The sequence below is a fragment of the Gambusia affinis genome, linkage group LG13 (assembly GCF_019740435.1).
Source record: "Gambusia affinis linkage group LG13, SWU_Gaff_1.0, whole genome shotgun sequence".
Taxonomy (NCBI): Eukaryota; Metazoa; Chordata; class Actinopteri; order Cyprinodontiformes; family Poeciliidae; genus Gambusia; species Gambusia affinis.
In genome coordinates this window covers 6,716,177-6,736,436 of record NC_057880.1, presented here as the reverse complement: position 1 = coordinate 6,736,436, position 20,260 = coordinate 6,716,177, and the positions used below count along the sequence as shown (strand labels likewise).

The 20,260-nt window shown below is 38.8% G+C and overlaps 3 protein-coding genes across 6 annotated transcripts in view; 2 read left to right on the top strand and 1 right to left on the bottom strand.

The window, feature by feature from the left end:
• The first annotated feature begins 1,200 nt into the window (after positions 1-1,200).
• Positions 1,201-8,149, top strand: LOC122842502 (myelin and lymphocyte protein-like). The gene is made up of 4 exons (XM_044136449.1): positions 1,201-1,401; positions 5,971-6,138; positions 6,236-6,367; positions 7,711-8,149. Exons 1-4 carry the CDS (start codon positions 1,309-1,311, stop codon positions 7,783-7,785), a joined length of 468 nt encoding a protein of 155 aa, XP_043992384.1. The 5' UTR covers positions 1,201-1,308; the 3' UTR covers positions 7,786-8,149.
• Positions 8,150-11,140: 2,991 nt separating this feature from the next.
• Positions 11,141-18,038, bottom strand: mdh1ab (malate dehydrogenase 1Ab, NAD (soluble)). The gene is made up of 9 exons (XM_044136448.1): positions 17,960-18,038; positions 17,370-17,468; positions 16,802-16,898; positions 13,582-13,757; positions 13,340-13,462; positions 13,079-13,255; positions 12,704-12,817; positions 11,775-11,864; positions 11,141-11,677 (listed from the first exon to the last, which is right to left on the bottom strand). Exons 1-9 carry the CDS (start codon positions 17,960-17,962, stop codon positions 11,555-11,557), a joined length of 1,002 nt encoding a protein of 333 aa, XP_043992383.1. The 5' UTR covers positions 17,963-18,038; the 3' UTR covers positions 11,141-11,554.
• Positions 18,039-18,121: 83 nt separating this feature from the next.
• Positions 18,122-20,260, top strand: part of LOC122842499 (WD repeat containing planar cell polarity effector) — an 88,779-nt gene continuing 86,640 nt past the window's right edge. For all 4 annotated transcript variants that reach the window (XM_044136445.1, XM_044136446.1, XM_044136443.1 and 1 more), the window contains exon 1: positions 18,122-18,583. The gene's annotated coding sequence lies outside the window, so the exon portion shown is untranslated. The remainder of the gene's footprint in view (positions 18,584-20,260) is intronic.

Sequence of the window (20,260 nt, the reverse complement as noted above, 5' to 3'; positions counted from 1 at the left end):
ACTGAGAAGAACTGAAGTAAAGTAAAACAGAAATGAGGCTGATCTAATCAAAGAAAGAAACACAAACAAAGAGTAAAACCATTTAAAAAACCCAGGAACTGACAAATCTTGTTTTAATTATTATTTTACATAAAACACACACCTGACTTTGCAATCGATTGAACTGCTGAAAAGATGATTTTATGGACGTTTCTTTTGCTACAACAGATAGCAGCAACCAATGCTAACTTAGCTAAAGGCTAATGATAGCTTAAGTGAATAAATGAGTTCTCCAGTCTGAACCAAAGCAATTAATAAAACTGATGTGAACATAAATATACAAGATAATTTTAGTATCTCCCTTCTTATTATTCCATCCTGTAAAAAATCCTGTATTAGTGACTTTTGATCAGGTTGTTGTTTAGCATGAAATGACCATACGTTAAACAATATGAGACTTTGTTTAATGTCTTTGATAGACCCACAAACTGAGTGAACATTTCTGACCAAATGAAAGAAACAACCCAACACTTTCTGTGTTTCCTTTCTGAAACTAACCAGCCAAGAATTAGCTTAAAAAGAAAATCTTATTGTATCAGTGACAAAGCAGATTTCCTCTGGTGTTAGGAACCCCTATATTCCTACCCTGAATTTTCAGGGTAAGAAAATTCCGGTCAACCAGCCTTACCTTGATTTGAGTTTATCAAATTCAAACAAGGTTGTAACAAAGACTTCAGAGCTTACTAATACATGTGCTTTATTGCCACTTACTCATTCCCCTGGTGACAATCATGTGATTCACTATTGATATAAAAATCTTGACTCATGTTATCACCAAATAAAACCTTTTGTGTGAGAGGTCAACAATTAAATGTGCTCACTCACGGAAAGCCCTGTTATTCTGAGGGAGAACTTGTTTAAAAGTGAGTGTGTGCAGTACAAACAGAGGGCCGCAGAGAGACCAGCGAGGGCCACCGAGTCGGTGTTACCTGAAAACGCATTCAGCTGTTTCTTTACTCAACAATGAGCCCCGACCGTTTGTCACAGCATCTCTGCCTGCTGCCTCGGGTCACGACATTCCTCCTGTCGATGTTTCAAAAGCCCCGTCACACACACTCCCGGTAAGCCAGGGTGCTTGAGAGGAGGGTGTGTCTGGATTTGCCCCACAATGATAAGCTGCTGTGGGAGGGGATCCCACACACACTCGCACACAATAGCAGAACGGGTTTGTCTGCTAAACCTGGCTTACCTATAAGGTTGTGTTACACCTGCTGCCGCCGCCGTTAGTTCAGAGGAGCACAGGGTCGTTCGCTGAAGAAACAGGGAGAGATGGCTGCTACCACAGCTCAGTCCATGGGGACGCTGCCCAGTGGAGTGGAGATATGCACCACAGCCCCCGATATATTTTATCTGCCGGAACTGGTGAGTGGAACATTATTATTGTGTTTTTTTAAAGTCAGTTTTTGGAGATTTTGTCCTTTTTGGATACTCTTTTGCGACCTATTAGAGAAGAAACTCAAATTTCCGTGCCCACATGTCAATAAAATTTATTGCAAATGTTGCTTTTATGTTCACATTAGCTTTAGGGTTTGGTCTGTTTGGTCCAAAAGGCAAATATATAAATACAAACAAGTTTTAATACATATATTTGTATTAATCTAAACGATGCTACATCAATAAATGTGTTAATTTACGCAAAAGAAAACAACAACACAGAACTCTGACAGTACCGTTTGAATAAAATAAAGCATATTTTCTCCAAATTAACTGATAAACTACATAATATTTTGTTAAATGTGTCTTTATTTGTCACGAATGAAGACTCAAACTAAACCCAGATCATCTGGATTAAAAGCTTCACACATCTTGAGGGGAAAATAAAAGGACACAATGAAACATTTCTAATGTGGGAGGAGTGCCTACATCCGTTCACCTCTCATATTTCAGTCACATTGTGTCTCTGTTACCAATCTGAGGGAAAATGTGGCAACCGCTCTGTCTATGGGGAAAAGAAGAAGAAGAAAAAAAATAAAGAAATGAAAATTTTTCTTGAATTTCCCCTTTGGGGATCAATAAAGTATTCATCATCAAATTGCTCTCATAAGGCACTGGAAAAATAAAAACCCTGCTGCAGGTTTCAATGCTTGGAAACTGTGTCCAAATTGGACATTTAGTCAAACTTATATGAGAACAACGAATTATTATAAGCAGAAATAATCTTTTCTGAGAAAGTCATTTGAGTGTAACGACCAGTTTGAGCAGGCGGTTAACAATTTAATTCTGCCTTTTAACACTATGACAACTTATTACTAAAGTATGTAATGTCAATTATACAAATACAACCAAACTCGTTATAGCCAACTTCACCAAACTTTAGTCCTATTCAATTAAATTATGATCAAATTATCTTTACATTATAATCCAAACACATCAGATCCAGCTCAGGTCAAATATTTGAGTATTAAAGCCACACAGAGTTCCTGCCTTATCTGTAAGAGGGAGGGCAGCGTTTTCCTCCAATCATTTATTTTCTTGGGACATTTTAGTCGTTTCAGTTCGGCATACAACTGTACAATTGTGTTTGAGCAAATAAGGCTAAAAATTAACTACAAAAGCCTATAAAAACCATAACGAATGAGCCTGCAGGAGTCTCAGCAGATTAACAAAAGGTGCAGTAACCTATGACTAATCAATAGCAGATTGCTTTAAGAGTGATTTTTGAGCATATATAATGGTGAACACAATGAGAGTGGCGCGCCGGCATGAAGGGTGTGGTGGCAGAGTGAAGCTGTTGCAGCTAAACTAATCTTTAATTCATCATCTTTGACAAAATTTTAGATCAGGATTGAATGTACTGACAGCAGTGACAAGAAATAAATAATTGCTGTAAATCAGTGAAATACTTCATCACCTTCATACTTTCACAAAAGAAAGAAATAATGATTCAGATATAGTTCTATGTCAATTGTAGGAGAAAACTTAGTTCAAGTTACCTTAAACTTAAAGTTAGGCTTGATTGCTACCTCTTATTGTCTGAATTTATATAGAATTACATATTCTGGAAAATGGGATTTTGTTGTCAAGCAAATTCTGAATTTCAGCAGATAATTTGACTTCACATTTGAAAATAGCACACATATAGTTGTTCGGCATTCACAATAGCAAAATTAGGCACAACAGACAGTTTTTTTAATATGAGGAGCGTGTGTTTAGCATATTACAAAAACCGGAAAAGGGTAGAGTGCCTTCTCCGGGTCAGGGGGGGTGTCCTGCCCCAAGTGGAGGAGTTCAAGTATCTCGGGATCTTGTTCACGAATGGGGGAAGAAGGGAGCGGGAGATCGACAGGCGGATTGGTGCAGCGTCTGCCGTCAAGCGGGCGCTGTACCGGTCCGTCGTGGTGAAGAGAGAGCTGAGCCAAAAAGCGAAGCTCTCGATTTACCGGTCGATCTACGTTCCCACCCTCATCTATGGTCATGAGCTTTGGGTCATAACCGAAAGAACGAGATCACGGATACAAGCGGCCGAAATGGGTTTTCTCCGTAGGGTGTCTGGGCTCTCCCTTAGAGATAGGGTGAGAAGCTCAGTCATCCGGGAGAGACTCAGAGTAGAGCCGCTGCTCCTTCACATCGAGAGGGGCCAGTTGAGGTGGCTCAGGCATCTGGTCAGGATGCCTCCTGGACGCCTCCCTGGTGAGGTGTTCAGGGCACGTCCCACCGGGAGGAGGCCCTGGGGAAGACCCAGGACACGCTGGAGGGACTATGTCTCTCGGCTGGCCTGGGAACACCTTGGGATTCCTCCAGAGGAGCTGGTGGAAGTGGCTGGGGAGAGGGAAGTCTGGGCCTCCCTTCTGAAGCTGCTACCCCCGCGACCCAACGCCGGATAAGCGGAAGAAGATGGATGGATGGATGTTTAGCAATAATGGGGGAAAAATCCCTTCATTTTACAGTTTCATACAGTTAAGCCAGATAATGGCGTTCTGTAGATTTGCTGACCATTTATCAAAGTTAATCAACAATGTAATACTCAGTGTAATTACCTTGATAACCTTTTGTATTGTAAGAAAAAACGACGTTTTTGTTTGATATAAAAATGGAGAATTTTAAGGAAAAAAGTGCTTTCGTGTCTTCACTAAGCTTAAAAAAATGCTGTTTTTCCAACAAACCACACCATTATGCTGATATATAAAGAAAGACACACAGAAATTTATTGATTTCACGGCTTAATCTGACAGACATCACAGTTAGTTCTCCATAACAGCAAATTTGGTTCATAGATTTGTACTAAATTAGAGAAGACCTTTGATTTAACTATTGGAATAAACTATACAATCATGACCCTTTATTTTAGAAACAATTGGCCTCAAAGAAAATTCCAGAGTTTAGTCTATAGCTACTCAAGTATTGCCATTTATGGCTTAGCAAATTAAACACCGCCCACATTCCAATAAGACAAATGTTTGTTTAGTCAATAGTCAGAGAAGGATTGTCTCTGAGGCGGCGGATTTATTATTTGCCAACTGTGTTTCACCCTTTTTCACTCAGTATTTAACTTTTTCTCTCCTCTTTCCACATGATATTTAACTGATTGACTGATACGTGTTCTGTTATTTGGGGCTTTTAATGGTTTGTTTGGAAATTATTTTTGCATATGTGGAATTGCAAATAGCAGAATGAGGGAATGCAAAAACAAGAATCTAGTGCGTGAGTTAATGTTGGTGGAAGGAATCACCAGCATTGAAATTGACATCAAATTGACATACAGGCTCAAGCATCAACATACACATCCTGTCATGCATTTGCTTTAAAAAAATCTCCTTGCATGTCGCAGAACAAATGTCATGCTGAGACTTGGAAAACGTTCTGGGTGTGCCTCAGCTCAATTGGCTTTAGGCATGGTTCAAAAATGTACAAGTGGGCTAACGGCAAACTCATCCCAGAAGCTTAACGTTAGCCTTGTTTATCCACCCCAAAACCAGTTGTGATCTTGGTTTAGTATTTTTATCCTCCTGAAAAACTGTGTTCAAGTTTGAACCACCTCAAGGAACCACTATTGAATGTGATATTAAGGAATGTGGAGGCAGTCCTCCGTCTTTATTATTCCACCAATCGTGTTCAACGCACCAGTACCTGACCATTAGGAAATTCCCTCAGCATGATGGTACCACCACCACGTTTTACCAGCATGTGCTCAGGTTTGTCTTCTCAAGAGTGTTATCGTGACAACAAGCTCAACCTTTGTTCTTATTAGTTTGTCCATGCGAGTAAGCAGCAAATTTTAATCAAGTTGATATTGGGCATTTTGTTTTCTTGATTAGCACCCTCCAAGTCCATGTTGATGTTAATTTCTCTTTGCTACGGACGAGGACAACTGGTGTTTTAGCAGATTCCACTTTATGAGATTTCATTAGTTGCTGCAGAACCTGACCAGTTTCCTTTCATCATGGATGACAAAACCTTGACACAGATGGGTGTTCCAGAAAGGACAACAATCCCAAATATAGATTAAAACTGTTTTTGGAAAGGAGTAAGTAGGCTCACGCTAACCTTCTAGGTATGGTCCGAACCTCAACCTTACAAAAAAGGATTTACAGATTTGTACATGGAAGTCAACCTATTTAAACAAACTCTACCAATTCTACCTAGATGAGTAGTCACAATAGCTACTCCTAGCTAAAAAACAAAAACAAACAGAATACATGTCGTAAGTAAGTTAAAATTTATTGAGGTTGATTTATAATTCTTCAACTATGGGAATATGTGGTTCAAATGCGTCATTATAACCCTAAATCCAATATGGCATCCATGCTGATGAAGAGTGGCTGTAAACTTCTGATCGAAATTTACTTCTACTACTTCAAAAACACTCCCAAATCTCCTGAAGCGATCCTTTTGGAACCGCCTCTAGAAACCGGAACCACAAAGGTAGATTTAGGGCCACCCTGAGAAAAAGTGTTCCACGGTGAAAACTTTCTCCCAACTTGTTCTGTTCAGGTGTTCGGAGGTTTGGTGTGGATCCTGGTGGCGTCGACCCACATCGACCCCGTGAACCTTTTGGGGTGGGTGATGTTCGTCTCGGTCTTCTGCTTCGTCATGACCTTCCTGTGGATAATCATGTTTGCCACTGGTTGCCACAAGAGCAGCTCCGTCTGGGCCGCCGCGGTGAGAGCACAGCACAACGCGAAGAGAAGACGAAATAAAAACAAGACATATGAGTAGAAATGAGGGTAACTGGTCCGTATTTATTTTGTATGTGCAGGACTTTGTCTACCATGGCCTGGCAGTGATTTTCTACCTCAGTGCGGGAGTGGAGTTGGCTTACATTACTTTGCTGAGAAAATCGCTTCAGCCATTTGATTTACGACTCTACCAGATTGATATTGCAGCAGTGGTGAGATGTTCCTCTTCTTACCTTCATACCATTTACAGTATCTCCCTGATTTTACTGAAATGCTGTATATTGCATTAGAATAAGTCCTAATAATTGCGATCTGGGTCGCAGTTATTACATATCTGCGACAAAGATAACTCTATTATATATCTGTGGCGCAGGTGGATGTTCTGCCAATAAAACTCCAACGTCGTCTTCCTATTCATCTGGTACTGAAGCATGCAGAGTTCATTCACAGCCACAGAGTTATTTGACCATAACAAAAAAAAACTGCAATATGAGCTTCACAACTCTGAGACACCTTACAGTTTATTATAGTCTCAAAAGGCTCTAACACCATGGGAGAGATGTTGTGCTTCTGAAATGTCATAGCGACAGCAAAATAGTGTCATCTACTCTAATGCAGTATGAAAAAAAAAAGATACAAACAAAACAAATGCTCTCAAATTAATGGCAGAAAACTCCAAAACTACAACATCTTTCATCCTGATGCAGTGGAACACTAAACGGGGATTGACTTTGCATGAAATGTATTTTGTTTCATCATTTTTAGAAGCAGCCAGCATGCTTTTTTCTATAAAAAATATTTGATCCATTACAGATTTCTCATGTTTTTTTTTTGTTGTTTTTTTTCTCACACCTAAATGCGTCAGATTATCAACCAAGAAATGTCAGACAAAGATAAACTACAAAATGCCTCTTTCAGTTTATAAATTACCTGGGTAACACTTTATTTGACAGACATAAATATGACAACATCTGTTATGAACATGAAGGAGTCTTCATGAAGGTTTATGACTGTAGTCATGAAGTGTCATTCAGTAAATAATGGCACTTTTACTGCAAAGTCGACTCTTTTAATAGACTTTTAATGCAAGTCTTAGTACAATGCTCCATTAAAAATATCATAATTTACCAAATAATGCATAGTTGGTCATTTTAATTGACTTTTTTTAAGTGTGTTATTGGCTCTAGTGGCCTATATTTGATAGTCAATTGACAGAAAAGTGGGTAATGAGAGAAGTGGAAGACATGCGGCAAAGGTCGCCAGGCCAGGAATTGAACCTGCGACGGCCTCGTATTTTAATGGACTTTAATGCAACTTTTAGTGCAACTTTGCAGTAAAAGTGTCATTATTTGCAGTATGACGCCTAATGACAGCAGTCGTAACCATTCCTAAAAACTCCTTGATGTTTATAACAGGTGATATGTCAGTCTTATGCACACCCCTTCAAATAAATTGTTACCTTTGAACACAGCCTCATTTACTGCCTGAACAGAACCACATTTCCCCAACTCATGGCTCTAACTTTAGCCTTTGTGTTTTGTGTTTGCTTTTGAAGGTGTTTGCCTTTGCGACCACACTCCTCTACTTCATCCATGCCATCCTCTCTGCCATCCGATGGAAACACTTCTGAGGAGAATGGTCGAGGCTTTCTGGACAGTTTAGAGATACAAAAATAAAGTTTAGAAATGGAGAGTAGAACTGGTCAGGCAAATACTGTATATAGTTACAAAAAATAGAACAAGCAATCAGTTTGGATGAACAACTGCTACAATTGTAGATCTACGGAAATTATAAAAAGCTATTTTAATCGTGCATTTAATCGTTCAATATTTGGGAAAAATTGTTTTTCTACATTTCAAGTATTTGATGCTGTTGTTGACTGAAGTTTAATGTAATTATAGAAAATTGAAGTGAAACAAATCAAGTGTCTGTTTTTCACTTGCTTCAAAATTATGTCATCCAGATATTTTTTTTTTTTTTACCAAAAGGAAGCAAAATGTGAAAGTTTTGTTAAATGTTTAAGGTGTGTTTAAAACAGAAATACACGGGACAAACAACCATACACACACACGCACACGCACGCACACACGCACACACACACACACCCACACACGCACACACACACAAACGCACAAGGACAATTTAGACAGAAAGAATCTAAATGGATCCAAATTTAAGCCAGATCAATCCAGCTCATTGCATTGCATTGTTTACAATTGTGGTACATTTAGATTTAAAAGTTTCAGCTAATCAAAAACCACTGAGTTAGGCATTTCCCAAAAGTGATAAAATACTCCAAAATGAGAACTAATTTTGAAAAGACATAAAGTTACCACCAATTCCCAAAAGACCACAGCAATAAAATCTAACTTCTACATCATTCCATTGGTATTTTTCTTATTTATATTTGGTGATGAGCTCCAAGTCTTTGGGGTTGGATGGCTTCCATGCCATCACCTTAATCTTCAACTTCTTTCACAGATTCTCTACTGCAAAATGTTAAAATTACTTCCAGAAAAAAAGAAACATGTTTGTAAAATTTAAAAATTACTTTAAATTCATAAATCTACCAGGAATATTAATATTTTTTTGGCTTAGCTGTGATCAGATTCAAATCCAATTACATAGAATTCAATTCATTTCATTTGTAGTAATATAGAGTTCAGTTGATCATTTTAATATTAAAACGTTGTCAGTGTTAGGAAGCCAAGCCAATGGCATCTCTTCATTACAGTAATCCCTCCATCTGAGTATGTTTTAACTTTGGAAATGTTTTAACAAAGGACAGATCAAAACAAACTCCAGGAGATAACGTCCCATAAAACAGCTGGGTTAAAGTAAACCCCCCCCCCTTCAGGTTGTTGTCACACCCACTGCTGGATATTATACCAACCAGAGTAGCTCGGGGTCATTTAAAACAACGAGGTTTGGTTACAAGTTTGACACGGCATGCTGTGTTAGGTTTTGACCATCATTTTAACACCAGCTAAGGGTGGATTCAACAGAAAACCCCCAACAAGCATTTCTAAATAAGTCAAGTATGGGTTAAAAAGAATGATTCATTGGGGCCTGTCCAGAGCAATGCATAAGGAGAGCATTAGTGCACTAACCTGACAGGAATATTGAGGCTTTTAATTTGAAATTTTCAGTAAGCTTCATATTAAGCTTCATATTAAATGGTAACACTAATCCCATGTGTAACAGTGGGATTAAGTCAGTTATATAATGGCCAATGATATATATTCTAATGATCAATGGCGTAGGTTTGGTCTAAGTTTTGGTGGGACCTTACAACTTACTGACCCCCCGCCCGGACCATTTTTGACCAGTGGTAACCTGGTTTGTATTCACACTAGCTTAACTTAATTTAAGACTAACACTTCAAATGCCATATTTACTGAGATAATTTCACAGTATATTACATGTCTGAGAACTAACACCTCACCTGGAGCCCTGAAGCTCCAGCCACCTCTCCATCGTTCTGCTCTGCCCCTTGCTCTGCTGTCTGAGTATCCTATGTGAAAAAATATTACATAATTAACAGACCTATTCTACCTCACATTCAGTGCTGACCTTACTAAACACTGGACTTTACAACAAATGCGTTGCGTGATAGATATCTAACTTATGGGTCCACTCAAAATAACTTCTAATGTCTGTCGTCCTTTTCTTTTTTGGTGGCGACATGGTCTCGAAGACTCAATAAATATCAAACTCAGAAGGAGACGCGTTCACTTTCAGCACCAAGCTTCCGTTCCGCGTGTGGCCAGCTGGCCGCCGCCTGTTACAGCCAATCAAAGAACGTAGACCCACGTTCTTTGAGCCAATAGCACGTTCTTTGAGCCAATGGGTCGTCATAGTTCATAACAGCGAATTTTAAAATGAATGCTGTCCCGCGACAGGGGATGCAGGTCTCGGCATAACACCTGTTTCTTCGACTACCAATCGGCTCTTCGCATTATGTATAATTAAGCCAGCCAAGATTTCGGTTTTACTGGTGAAGGAATGTAAGAATGTCCTTCTCACTGCATCCTTCTTATTAAGCTGACGATAAAATCTTCAATCACATCGATCAGTGAGAGCGTTTTAATATGCTGACTCGTTAACGATCAGATTTGTATTTACCGTGTTGTGTTAAAGCTTCTAGAAACTTTATACACATACTTGTAAACATACACGAAGCCAAAAGAAAGCTTATTTCATCGATCTTTGTGTATGCTGTTGTCACTTATGCCGAATTTGAACCATCTGTAAACATTTATGCCGTGAAACATTAAGTATTAATTTTGCAGTGGCAAAGTTTCACGGTGGACTTTGTACCTTTAGAGCTTGAGTTTATTAGCAATGACATTTTCCAGTCTTGTTAATCGTACTAATAATGATACATTTGTGAGTTGTGATGCAGGTGGGATGAGGAAATACTGCCCCCTTCTGGTAAAGCTGTGTCATTTCACTTCTCACAGGCCTCTGGAAAAAACCCAGAAAACCCCCTGTTGAAATATAAAAAAATCATTTTTATATTAATGAATAAAATACAGATGAAAAAAAGCTAAATGGCTAGACATATCACATCCACAATGTGCTGTTTGCATTGAGGAAATTTCTTGGACATGCAGACTTTGTATTAAAACAGCTGTATAAAATGATATATTATGCTTTATGAAACAGCTATGGCTTCTTACTAACGAAAAATTTAAAAGCCAGATTGTTTGGTTGGACATCTACAATAAACTTATTAAACTCATAGTTTATGCTTTTTCTGAAGTCACCAAAAGCAAAAAGTGTATTCCCCCTTATGAATGTTATCTCAACCGTTGATATTTCTATTATGATACAGTGCGATTGTAATGCTCAGAGTTCACATGATCACATTGATTTAACCATCATAGTGCAAGCCAATCAAAGGTCACAAAACATTGTGAAGCTGGTAGGTTGAGTCACTCAGAACAAAATACCAAAAAGGTATTAAAAAGAAAAGGAGCCACATTATTTTATACACATTTTTAATTTTTAACGTCAAGTCATCAGATACAGTGTTTCCTGACTTAAGTGAATCACTGACAATATGTAAGAGTTATCCATCCATTCACTCACCTCCAGAGAACAAAGTCTGATAAGAAGCTTTTTTTAAAGATCAAGTTGAACCGATCCGATAAGCAGCCGATCTGCTGCTTTTCTGATCAAGTAAACTCATACTCATTATTTTTCTAGATTAAAAAAAAAAAATCTGGCAGTGGACAAATATAAATCCATCTAAACTCTCAAACCCTGACATTCTTTTTCATGTGAACATGTACATCTGCAGAGAGCAGCGAAGGGGCTTAAGGAGTTCTGCATCACAGGCGTGCCTCTGGAGTTTTGGGTCTACATGCTGGGGGGGTTGGCCCAACCGAGTGCAGTCATACTCCCAGGAAAGCCACAGCTGTATCCCTCTCTTCTATAAGCTCTGCTGCGGTGGAGTCCATCTTGGACCGAGAAAAGTCATTGATTGCCAGGCCCTCCACAATCTTCCAGGTTTTATCCTAATGAGATAAGAACAAAACAAAAACAGCACTCTTATAACACAAGAATCCTCAGTGAGCTTGCTGATATGTGAAAGCGAGGTCATATCAGAGCCACCTTGATCTGGACAGGGAACGAGTAGATGAGGTCTTCTGGGACTGCATAGGAGTTTCCAGTGGAGTAGATCCCCATAGAGGTGAATTCACCCTGTAGAAAAGACAAAGCGGGTCAAACTGTGTTTGAAATGCATTATTGTGGCATCAAAATTCAAACTAACAATCATTAAAAATGAAGAATAATCAGAAGCTTGCACAGACATTTTCAGGGGAAGGCGCTCAAGTCAACATGGAACAGGCAGGTGACTTAGTAAACAGGCAATTGTTTTGAGGCACAGCTTAAACAATCAGGTATGTCCATCAATTTCAATAATCAATAGCAATTTTCTGTCTGATGCAGATGTTTAGTAATGTTCTAAACTCTACAAGTTGGTTAGCATAGTATACATACTTCTACATGTAGCCAGTGTTGATATATGACAGAAATTATTCTTAGAAAGTTAAGATTAATTAGATTAACCAGAACCTCTGGGAACTGATAACAAAATTATGTTGGGCACAATTGGAAATATGTGGGGCATTGGTAATACAAGTTTTTAAATCCAGAAATGCTACTTATGGGGCACACACTACTATGACGGAGTATTAGGGCCACAATGAAAAAATAAAGAAATTAATTACAGGAATAAAGTACATAAAAAAAGTCTCTAGAACTGTGCGATTTAAATGTTGAATATATATATTTAGCAATATACAGAGCGATATGTGTGTGTCCTTAAGACTGTCATTGTTAACTGACAATCAAAATGATCCCCCCTTCAGGGATCAATAAAGTGTTATTATCTTATTACCCTTTAACATTACCAGCATTAAGTAAAAATAATATGCGAATAAAGACATGTTACGAGAATAAAGTAAAAATGATAGGAGAATAAAATTATAGTATTATGACAACAACAAGAGAAAAAAAAGTAGTATTAGGAAACTTACCTCTGGGGTACCAACCCAGATGTCCCTCATGTGGTCACAGATGGCTTTTGCTGCAGACATGGCGCTGGACAACTTTCTCGCCTTGATGACTGCAGCACCTCTTTGTTGAACAGTCTGTAAAAAGAGAACATGGACTTCTTAATTAAATCGAAAACGATTCTTAATGACATCAAAAACTTGAGTGGCGCTTTGAAGATTGAAGCTAAAATGCTTGGACCCTGAAATGATGAAAGTTTTAATTCTTGTAGTAGCTAATTCCTAACTTATTAGGGTCAGCAAACCCCTGCCCACTGCAATAAGTGTGAAGGGTGCTCCATTTATGTAAACATATCCAAAGGCACAGGTTTGGCCCTGACAGAGAAGACATCAACTCACAGCTATAAAATCCCCTTTGAGCCAAGCATCGTCCTTGACCGCGTCAAAGCAGGCGAGCTCGCTGCCAGACATGTTGACCTTGCAGTGGTGAACATCTGGGTACTGGGTCGATGAGTGGTTACCCCAGATAATGACATTCGTCACCTGCGTGGCTGGAACACCGCAGCGGATTGCCACCTGCAGCGTGTGAGAGGGTGAGAGCTCACATTTCATCACGGAGTTGGTAACAAGAAACTAAAGTGCCTTAAAAAGGTAAGGCACCTGGGAGCGAGCCCGGTTGTGGTCCAAACGTGTGAGGCAGGAGAAGTTTTCTTTGGGGATGGAGGGAGCAGACTTGGCTGCTATCAGGCAGTTGGTGTTCGCAGGGTTTCCCACAACCAGCACCTGAAAATGGACCCAGCTACATATAACCCTGGTAACTTCTCATGTCAAGGCACAAATCTGTAACTGTAAGGAACATTTCTAAAATGTTAAAGAAGCAACACAAGATAAATAAATGTTACCTTGACGGTCTTCTTAGCATACTTATCCAAGGCGGCCCCTTGGCTCTTGAAAATGTTCACGTTAGCTTTTAGAAGGTCCTTCCTCTCCATCCCCTCCTTCCTGGGCATTGAGCCCACCAGGATGGCCACATCCAGGTCTTTGAAGGCCACTTCCTCCTTGTCAGTGGGCACAATATCTGTGAAAGGAGAAAATAAACTGCTAGTTTATTGTGTGTTTTTTCACAATAAAACCCCAAAACCTGAGGACAACAAATTGTCCAACTTATCCAGAAATGCACCATAAGGAGGTTAAATGACTATAGGCCTGTTGCTCTGATGTCTGTGGTAATGAAATTCTTTGAGCGAGTGGAGTTGAAGCATCTGAAGGACATCCCAGTAATCTGCAGGACCCCCTGCCGTTTGCATACTGAGCAAAAAGGTCAGCAGGTGCTGCAGTCAACTTGGGACTTAACTTCATCCTCCACCACCTCCACCACTCAGGGACATTTGCCAGGATCTTGTTTGTGGACTTCAGCTCAGCCTTCAACACCATCAAACGAGACACCCGTCACTGTAGGCTTCCACATAAAAACTGTCAGTACTGGTACCCCAAACCCAAGAGGTGTGTTGTCTTCCCAATCCTCCTTTCTCACAGCAACACTGACTTGACTCCTGAAGCTCAATCCAGGACATTGATGAGTCTACATACAGATGGGGGGTGGATAGGCTGACCCACCATTTTGGTCAGAACCACCTTGAGCTTAACCCACTCAACGCAGTTGAGACGATGGTGAACTGCTGGATAACACACCCTACCATCCTTAACAGTGTTCCCTGTGGATCACTTCAAGTTCAAGGGAGCCACCCTTTGTCGACCCCTGAGATGGTCCTCATACACAGACATTATTTAGAAGAGACTGTACTTCCTGCTGCTGGTCATCTTCTATATGGCCATCATTCAGTCGGTCCTGTGCTTGACCATCACTGTGCAGTTTGGCTAATTCACAAAACAGGATAAGTTCATAACACAACAAGCTAGTAGGTCTGTTGAGAGAAAATTCAAGGCCAATCTTCCCTCCATCCAGGTCTTGTACAATTCAAGGGTCGGGAAACAAACCACTAGTATTTTTGCAGACCCCACACATCCTGGAAACTGTTTGGACTTTTGCATTCAGGTCAGTCCTACATAGCGTTATTTGAAGAAAAACAGCTGTCACAGAGAGTTTCTATCCTAGACTCTCCAATGAACATTCAACACTGAGTGCCCAGATTGACACCATGCATTTTGTACCAATTCAACCTCGTCTTCATCGCTTATAAAAACATTGTATAACACATTTACCAGTTTGTCCCTTCAGTTAGTGGGCTGTTCTGTCCATAAATGATGAATTGGTCAGACTTAAAATTACTTGGAAATTAAAAACAAACAAAAATAAATCAAGCTATTGACAATGGTCACATACTAGAGTGAAAAACATGACTAAATGGACCCTGAACATTTATGCAGAATTGTATCTGTCCATCTCTGTTGGTGTTTAAAGCGCTGTATTTGCACTGCAGCTGGTTAATACAGGGGCCACTCAGTGGCTGTCCAAACAAAGCATCATTTCACAAAGAAAAAAAAAAAAATCTAGGTCACAATGGAGTTGGCACATAATGGCCCCTCACACCTGATCTCATGATGAGGGTTACAATGGTGACACCTAAAAGACTTTTACACATGAAGGTCATGTGGCCTAATCTAAGGTTTTCAGAGGAGACAAAGCAGAGCCGTACACAATTCCTGTGCTTAACATTTAGTTCAGAGAGTAAAAGACAATAATTTCTAAACCAAATAAAAGTGTGATAAAAGGTCCTCAGTAGTGGGTAGCTGCTATTGTTAAATGATTTGGGAATGCTATCTGTAGACTTGAAATAAGAATTTATATGATTTGAAAACCGGACTTAAAATTGACACCAAATTGTAAAGTGAACAAGTAGTTGTAGTTAAATGTTTTGGACATCATTGAAAACAGCTAAAAAGGCTTGTTGCACTTGAGATTACGCTACAACATCTATAATTAGGAAACCAAACAGTTCCAAAGTAGTCTAATTCAGCAAATCTTTATCTAGTCTACAATTACTAAAGTAATTGTGCTCTTTGGATACCTTTGAAGTTTTGGTTTTAGGGATGTTTTCTAGCCCATGTTGGAGATTGAGGAATCAAAGGTGACTCCTACAATCATCTCATGACATACTGTAAAGACTTCAAAAAGCAATATCTACTAGCAGGAGCTTGCTTAGCCCGTTTAGGCCAATGAAAAAAAACAGTTGATTGGCCTGAACGGGTAGCTGGACTAAGCTAAATAGGGTGTAATACTAAGTGATTAAGAAATTCTTTAAAATGTTAGCAATTTTATGAATGTTTGTTTTCCTTCATTTGTAAAAATACCAAACTACAAGCATTTACAGTGTGTAGGTTAGATTTGAAAATAGAAGTAGTAAGGGAAAATTTGGCAACATGCGGGTAAGAGAAGTAATTGGGGCAAATTGACCTGGGACCAATACCACTAAAAGCCTATCTAAGTAAGTACATCTAAGTGATTTGTTATTTCTTATACAAAAAAACAGATTCAAAAACGAGCTCAATGATGATGGAATAAAAGCAGACACATGTGAATGTTTTATTTATTTGAGAAATCCCAGCCATAAAGAAAATAATGACACAGCTCACTAAATCAGAAATACAAATCTACTTATTATTATGTAACCAAAGACAGCAGAGGGGAATTTCAAAATTTTGTGGATCATAAATAGAGATGAATGCCACTGGGGTTGTAAAGCAGGCTCAGCAGTGACTTTACTCTGTGAGAAAATTGAACTAAACATAACTCCCTACCTGTATTCTCACTGCGTTTTTACAGAGACCAAGAGTTTGATTACATACAGCATCTTATCGTGGTACTCTGGCTGCAATATGGCAGACACGAAGGCTCTGCAAAGGATAGTGACGGGAGCTGAGAAGTTCACTAAATTCTGTTTAGAGACTTAACTCTAAACAGAACGGGACTTCTCACAATCACTCCGATAAGATTTTAAATAGCTATTTAATAGAAAGTGTGTTTCAGCCATTTTGTTGAAGACAAATGTGTGGTTTATTCAATTAGTCATCTTTTGCACTAATCTGGTGAATGATCCCTAGGAAGAGATCTCATTTTATTGCATTGTTGAACTTATTTTCCTCATAGCTTGAAATGTTTACCTCTCAGAAGTGGGAGGGAACAGTCCTGCAGTTCCATGACCACCCCCTCTAACACTGGCAGCATGGGAGTAATGTCCAAAAGAAGCAAGATGATTGGCTAATAAATGAAAGAGACAAGATATATTTAGTATTAGATTAAAAACAATGAAGCATATTAAATTAATATGGTGTGTATTTATTTATGAAGTGTATTGTGCGAGGCTTCAGACACACTGCACGAGTAAAGCTGTAAGACTCAGTGACAACTGTGTGTGCCAAACGGATCAAGTGGTTTTAAAAATGGACTAAGACTCTTGGCACAAGATCCTCCTCACTGACTTCAAGGACAATCCTCTTTCATCAGAGGCCACACGGGTGAGCAAGTGGAGTCTGTTCAACTCCAACATAGCCAACATCTGCTCATCTCCACCCAGCCCCCCCTTCAAAATATGGCGTGGTGCATTCTCCACATTCACAGCAGTTTCCAAACACCTGTCAATATCTGTCACACTGTTACTGCACCTCTACACCACATAATGAGATAATGGGGTTTAGCGGCTTGTTAGGGTACGATAAAGCCCATCTTTACCTGATCTTTGCCAAAGACATCTCCCTTGGCGATGCTCAGCAACAAAGAGTATGCAATCTGTCCAGCAGCGCCGGTCACCAGAACTCTGATAGGCTCAGACTGAAAAATACAAAGTGAAGAAACAGAAGTACAATTTTTCTTGCCTTTAGAAAGGTGGCTTTCTGAAGGTGGCAGCTAAATTTATTTTTTTATACACATAGCAGGGGTTTCTATTTTTTGTTAACTGGATTAAATAGATCAGGGGGTCAATGTATTAATAGACCACTTGGTCTCTATTAGAAACCTACTGTTGCATAACAAAACCAGGACAAATTTAGGTTATCAGCTGATCCACATCTCTACCGTTCATTCATTACCTTAAATTTCACTCTAACGCAAAATAAGCACATCGTTTTAAGAGAGAACAAATGAAATACAAATTGGATGAACTTTCTTATCTTTCACCAACTTATTTCAAATTAAAAACATTTTTTTATCACTAACTAAAAGAAAAATGACAACACTTTTTACTAGACAAGCTAAATACATATCTAAAATACTTTGGGAAAAGAAAATCCCTTAATTGAGCATCTTCTGTTTCTAGTACTTACCATGCTGACAGAACAACTCGTACTGTTCTCCCCCCACCTTTTGACTGACGACAGAAGTCGCTCCTATTTAAAGCGTCTTTTCACTACGACACTTTTACATGTCATACGGCAGACTGAGCATGTATGGAATTGTAGTTTATTATCGTTACATTCTAAGCCTTTACCGAATGGGGCTAACTCAGCTCAAGAAAACAACAATTAGATATTATTTTGAATTCTTCTCGGTGTTGAAATGTGCTTTCATTTGGATTTGATTTAATTCACACCATATGCGTTGAGTACTGAGATCAATAACCACTTTTTAGAACAGCAAGCGACCTAGCTAGAATGAGCCCTGTTAGAGCCGCTTGTGGTTGCTTAGCTACGTAGAAGCCGCGAGAGTTGCTAGCTGGTAGCCTAGCCGCTTGTCAGAAGGACACACAGAACAAGGACTTCAGAAACAACAATTGGCACAGCAGTGACCTTAGCATAAATTATTCATATAAGACAAAGCCGTAGAGATATAAACAAGTTCAGTGAGAGACGGGCATTAAGTTTGGATAAGTTTCGTTCACGTCCTGACGAAACTTGCAACCAATTAAAGTGAAAAGTATGTGCTAACTGAATACCAAGAATATAACAAAGGTAAGGTAATAACTTTATTTATCTTTTACTCAAATTGTACTTTTTCTGCTTGTATAAGTGGTGTTCTTTTTGAAGCATATGTGCATTGTTATTAGAAACACTGTCTTACAATGTACTGTTATCATGTTTCTTTAGTAATATAGCATTACACTTGACATATCACCAAACACTGAAATGGCATTACGTAATATGACGTAATATTTAATAATAGTACTTGTCTCCGTGAAAATTGTGGTGTTACTGTCTAGAAAATAGAGTTATAAATATCTAAAACAAGGTCAACATCTGTGGGTGCGTTAACTAAAGGAAATTGTACATTTAATATTTAATGTAAGTCCATGAAAGGTTTACCAAGGTAATAATAACAGCAATTAAAAAGGGGCTGGTGTGTGTGTGTGTGTGTGTGTTCAGCATCTAAAAACTTATGTCAATGTCTCTAAAGAAAATAAAAGTAAGCTTCTGTACATTTTGTATCCCACTTACCAGACTTTTGGCAGCAATACCCGATTTAAGATGACTCCTCAATTTTTTATTAGAATATTTTGTCTCATTTGGCTCCTTTTTTCTTGGTTTATCTGTTTATAATGGCATTTATTTACACATGGCAGTGAGTAGATTGACATGTGTGCAGAGTAGTGTCTCTACAAATCCGGCAACAGCAAGAAAATACTTTTATACTTATTTGAACTGAGGGACAGAAATTAGATTTCTGCTCAGCTTTAGAAATAAAGTTGACATTGTGAAATAAATTAATGTTATAACTGAGGTAATATTTTATTCATTTCTTACAAAAAGTATGTGTTCTGTGTTTTATTTATTAATTAAGGTAAAAGGTAAAACACAAACTGAATAGCGTTTTCCAATCATGTCTATTGATATTTTCAACTCCAGATATCTCCACTACGTTAAACTATTTTAATCTAAATTAAACATGACATGTTTTCTTGTTTCTAAACTGGTTAAAGATACAATATTTGAAAGAAAATTGTGTCATATCTGGCGTTGGTTTCCAACACCAGAACAACTGACTGAAGCTTATCCGGAGTGTTCATTTGAGTCTTATGTACCCAACATAATTTTCTTGATATAAATTAACATTTACATTTTCATATTGTTCTGTTTTTAAGATTGACCACGCAACACTGTCATGAGCCTACACCTGGCCTTAGTTCTCACCTGACAGTGACAGAGCCCAATGTGCATGCTCCCTTTCTCAAGATGGTCTGTGTTTGATAGCTTCATGCAGAGCTGTATAAAGCAGCTGTTTTTTTGTCTATTTTCACAAATTTCATAGCTTTCAATGCATTCAGTAAAATCCCTTTAGATCTGATAGTATTCTTTAAGACATGTGACAGCAATGACTGCATTGCTGTGAATGTTACTTGAGCCGTCTGACTACAGTGTTTGTTTTCTTCTCTAACAGTCTCCACAGTCAGGTTGACTTGAGGGGATTAGGCATACTTTGTCTTCGTGAAAAAAGGAAATCGTAATAAACCAAGAAGCAGCAGCTGGCCACCTGATAGTATCTGGTGCCAGCTTGCACGCTAGCTTGATCCTTTGTGTTTGTGCAAGTGTGAAAACTATCAGCATTGTGGGTGTTTTTTTAAGAGGTGAGACCTGGAGCAGAGAGCCAAAAGAAAGTAGAAAGAGGTCATATGTGTATAATAATATATGTAC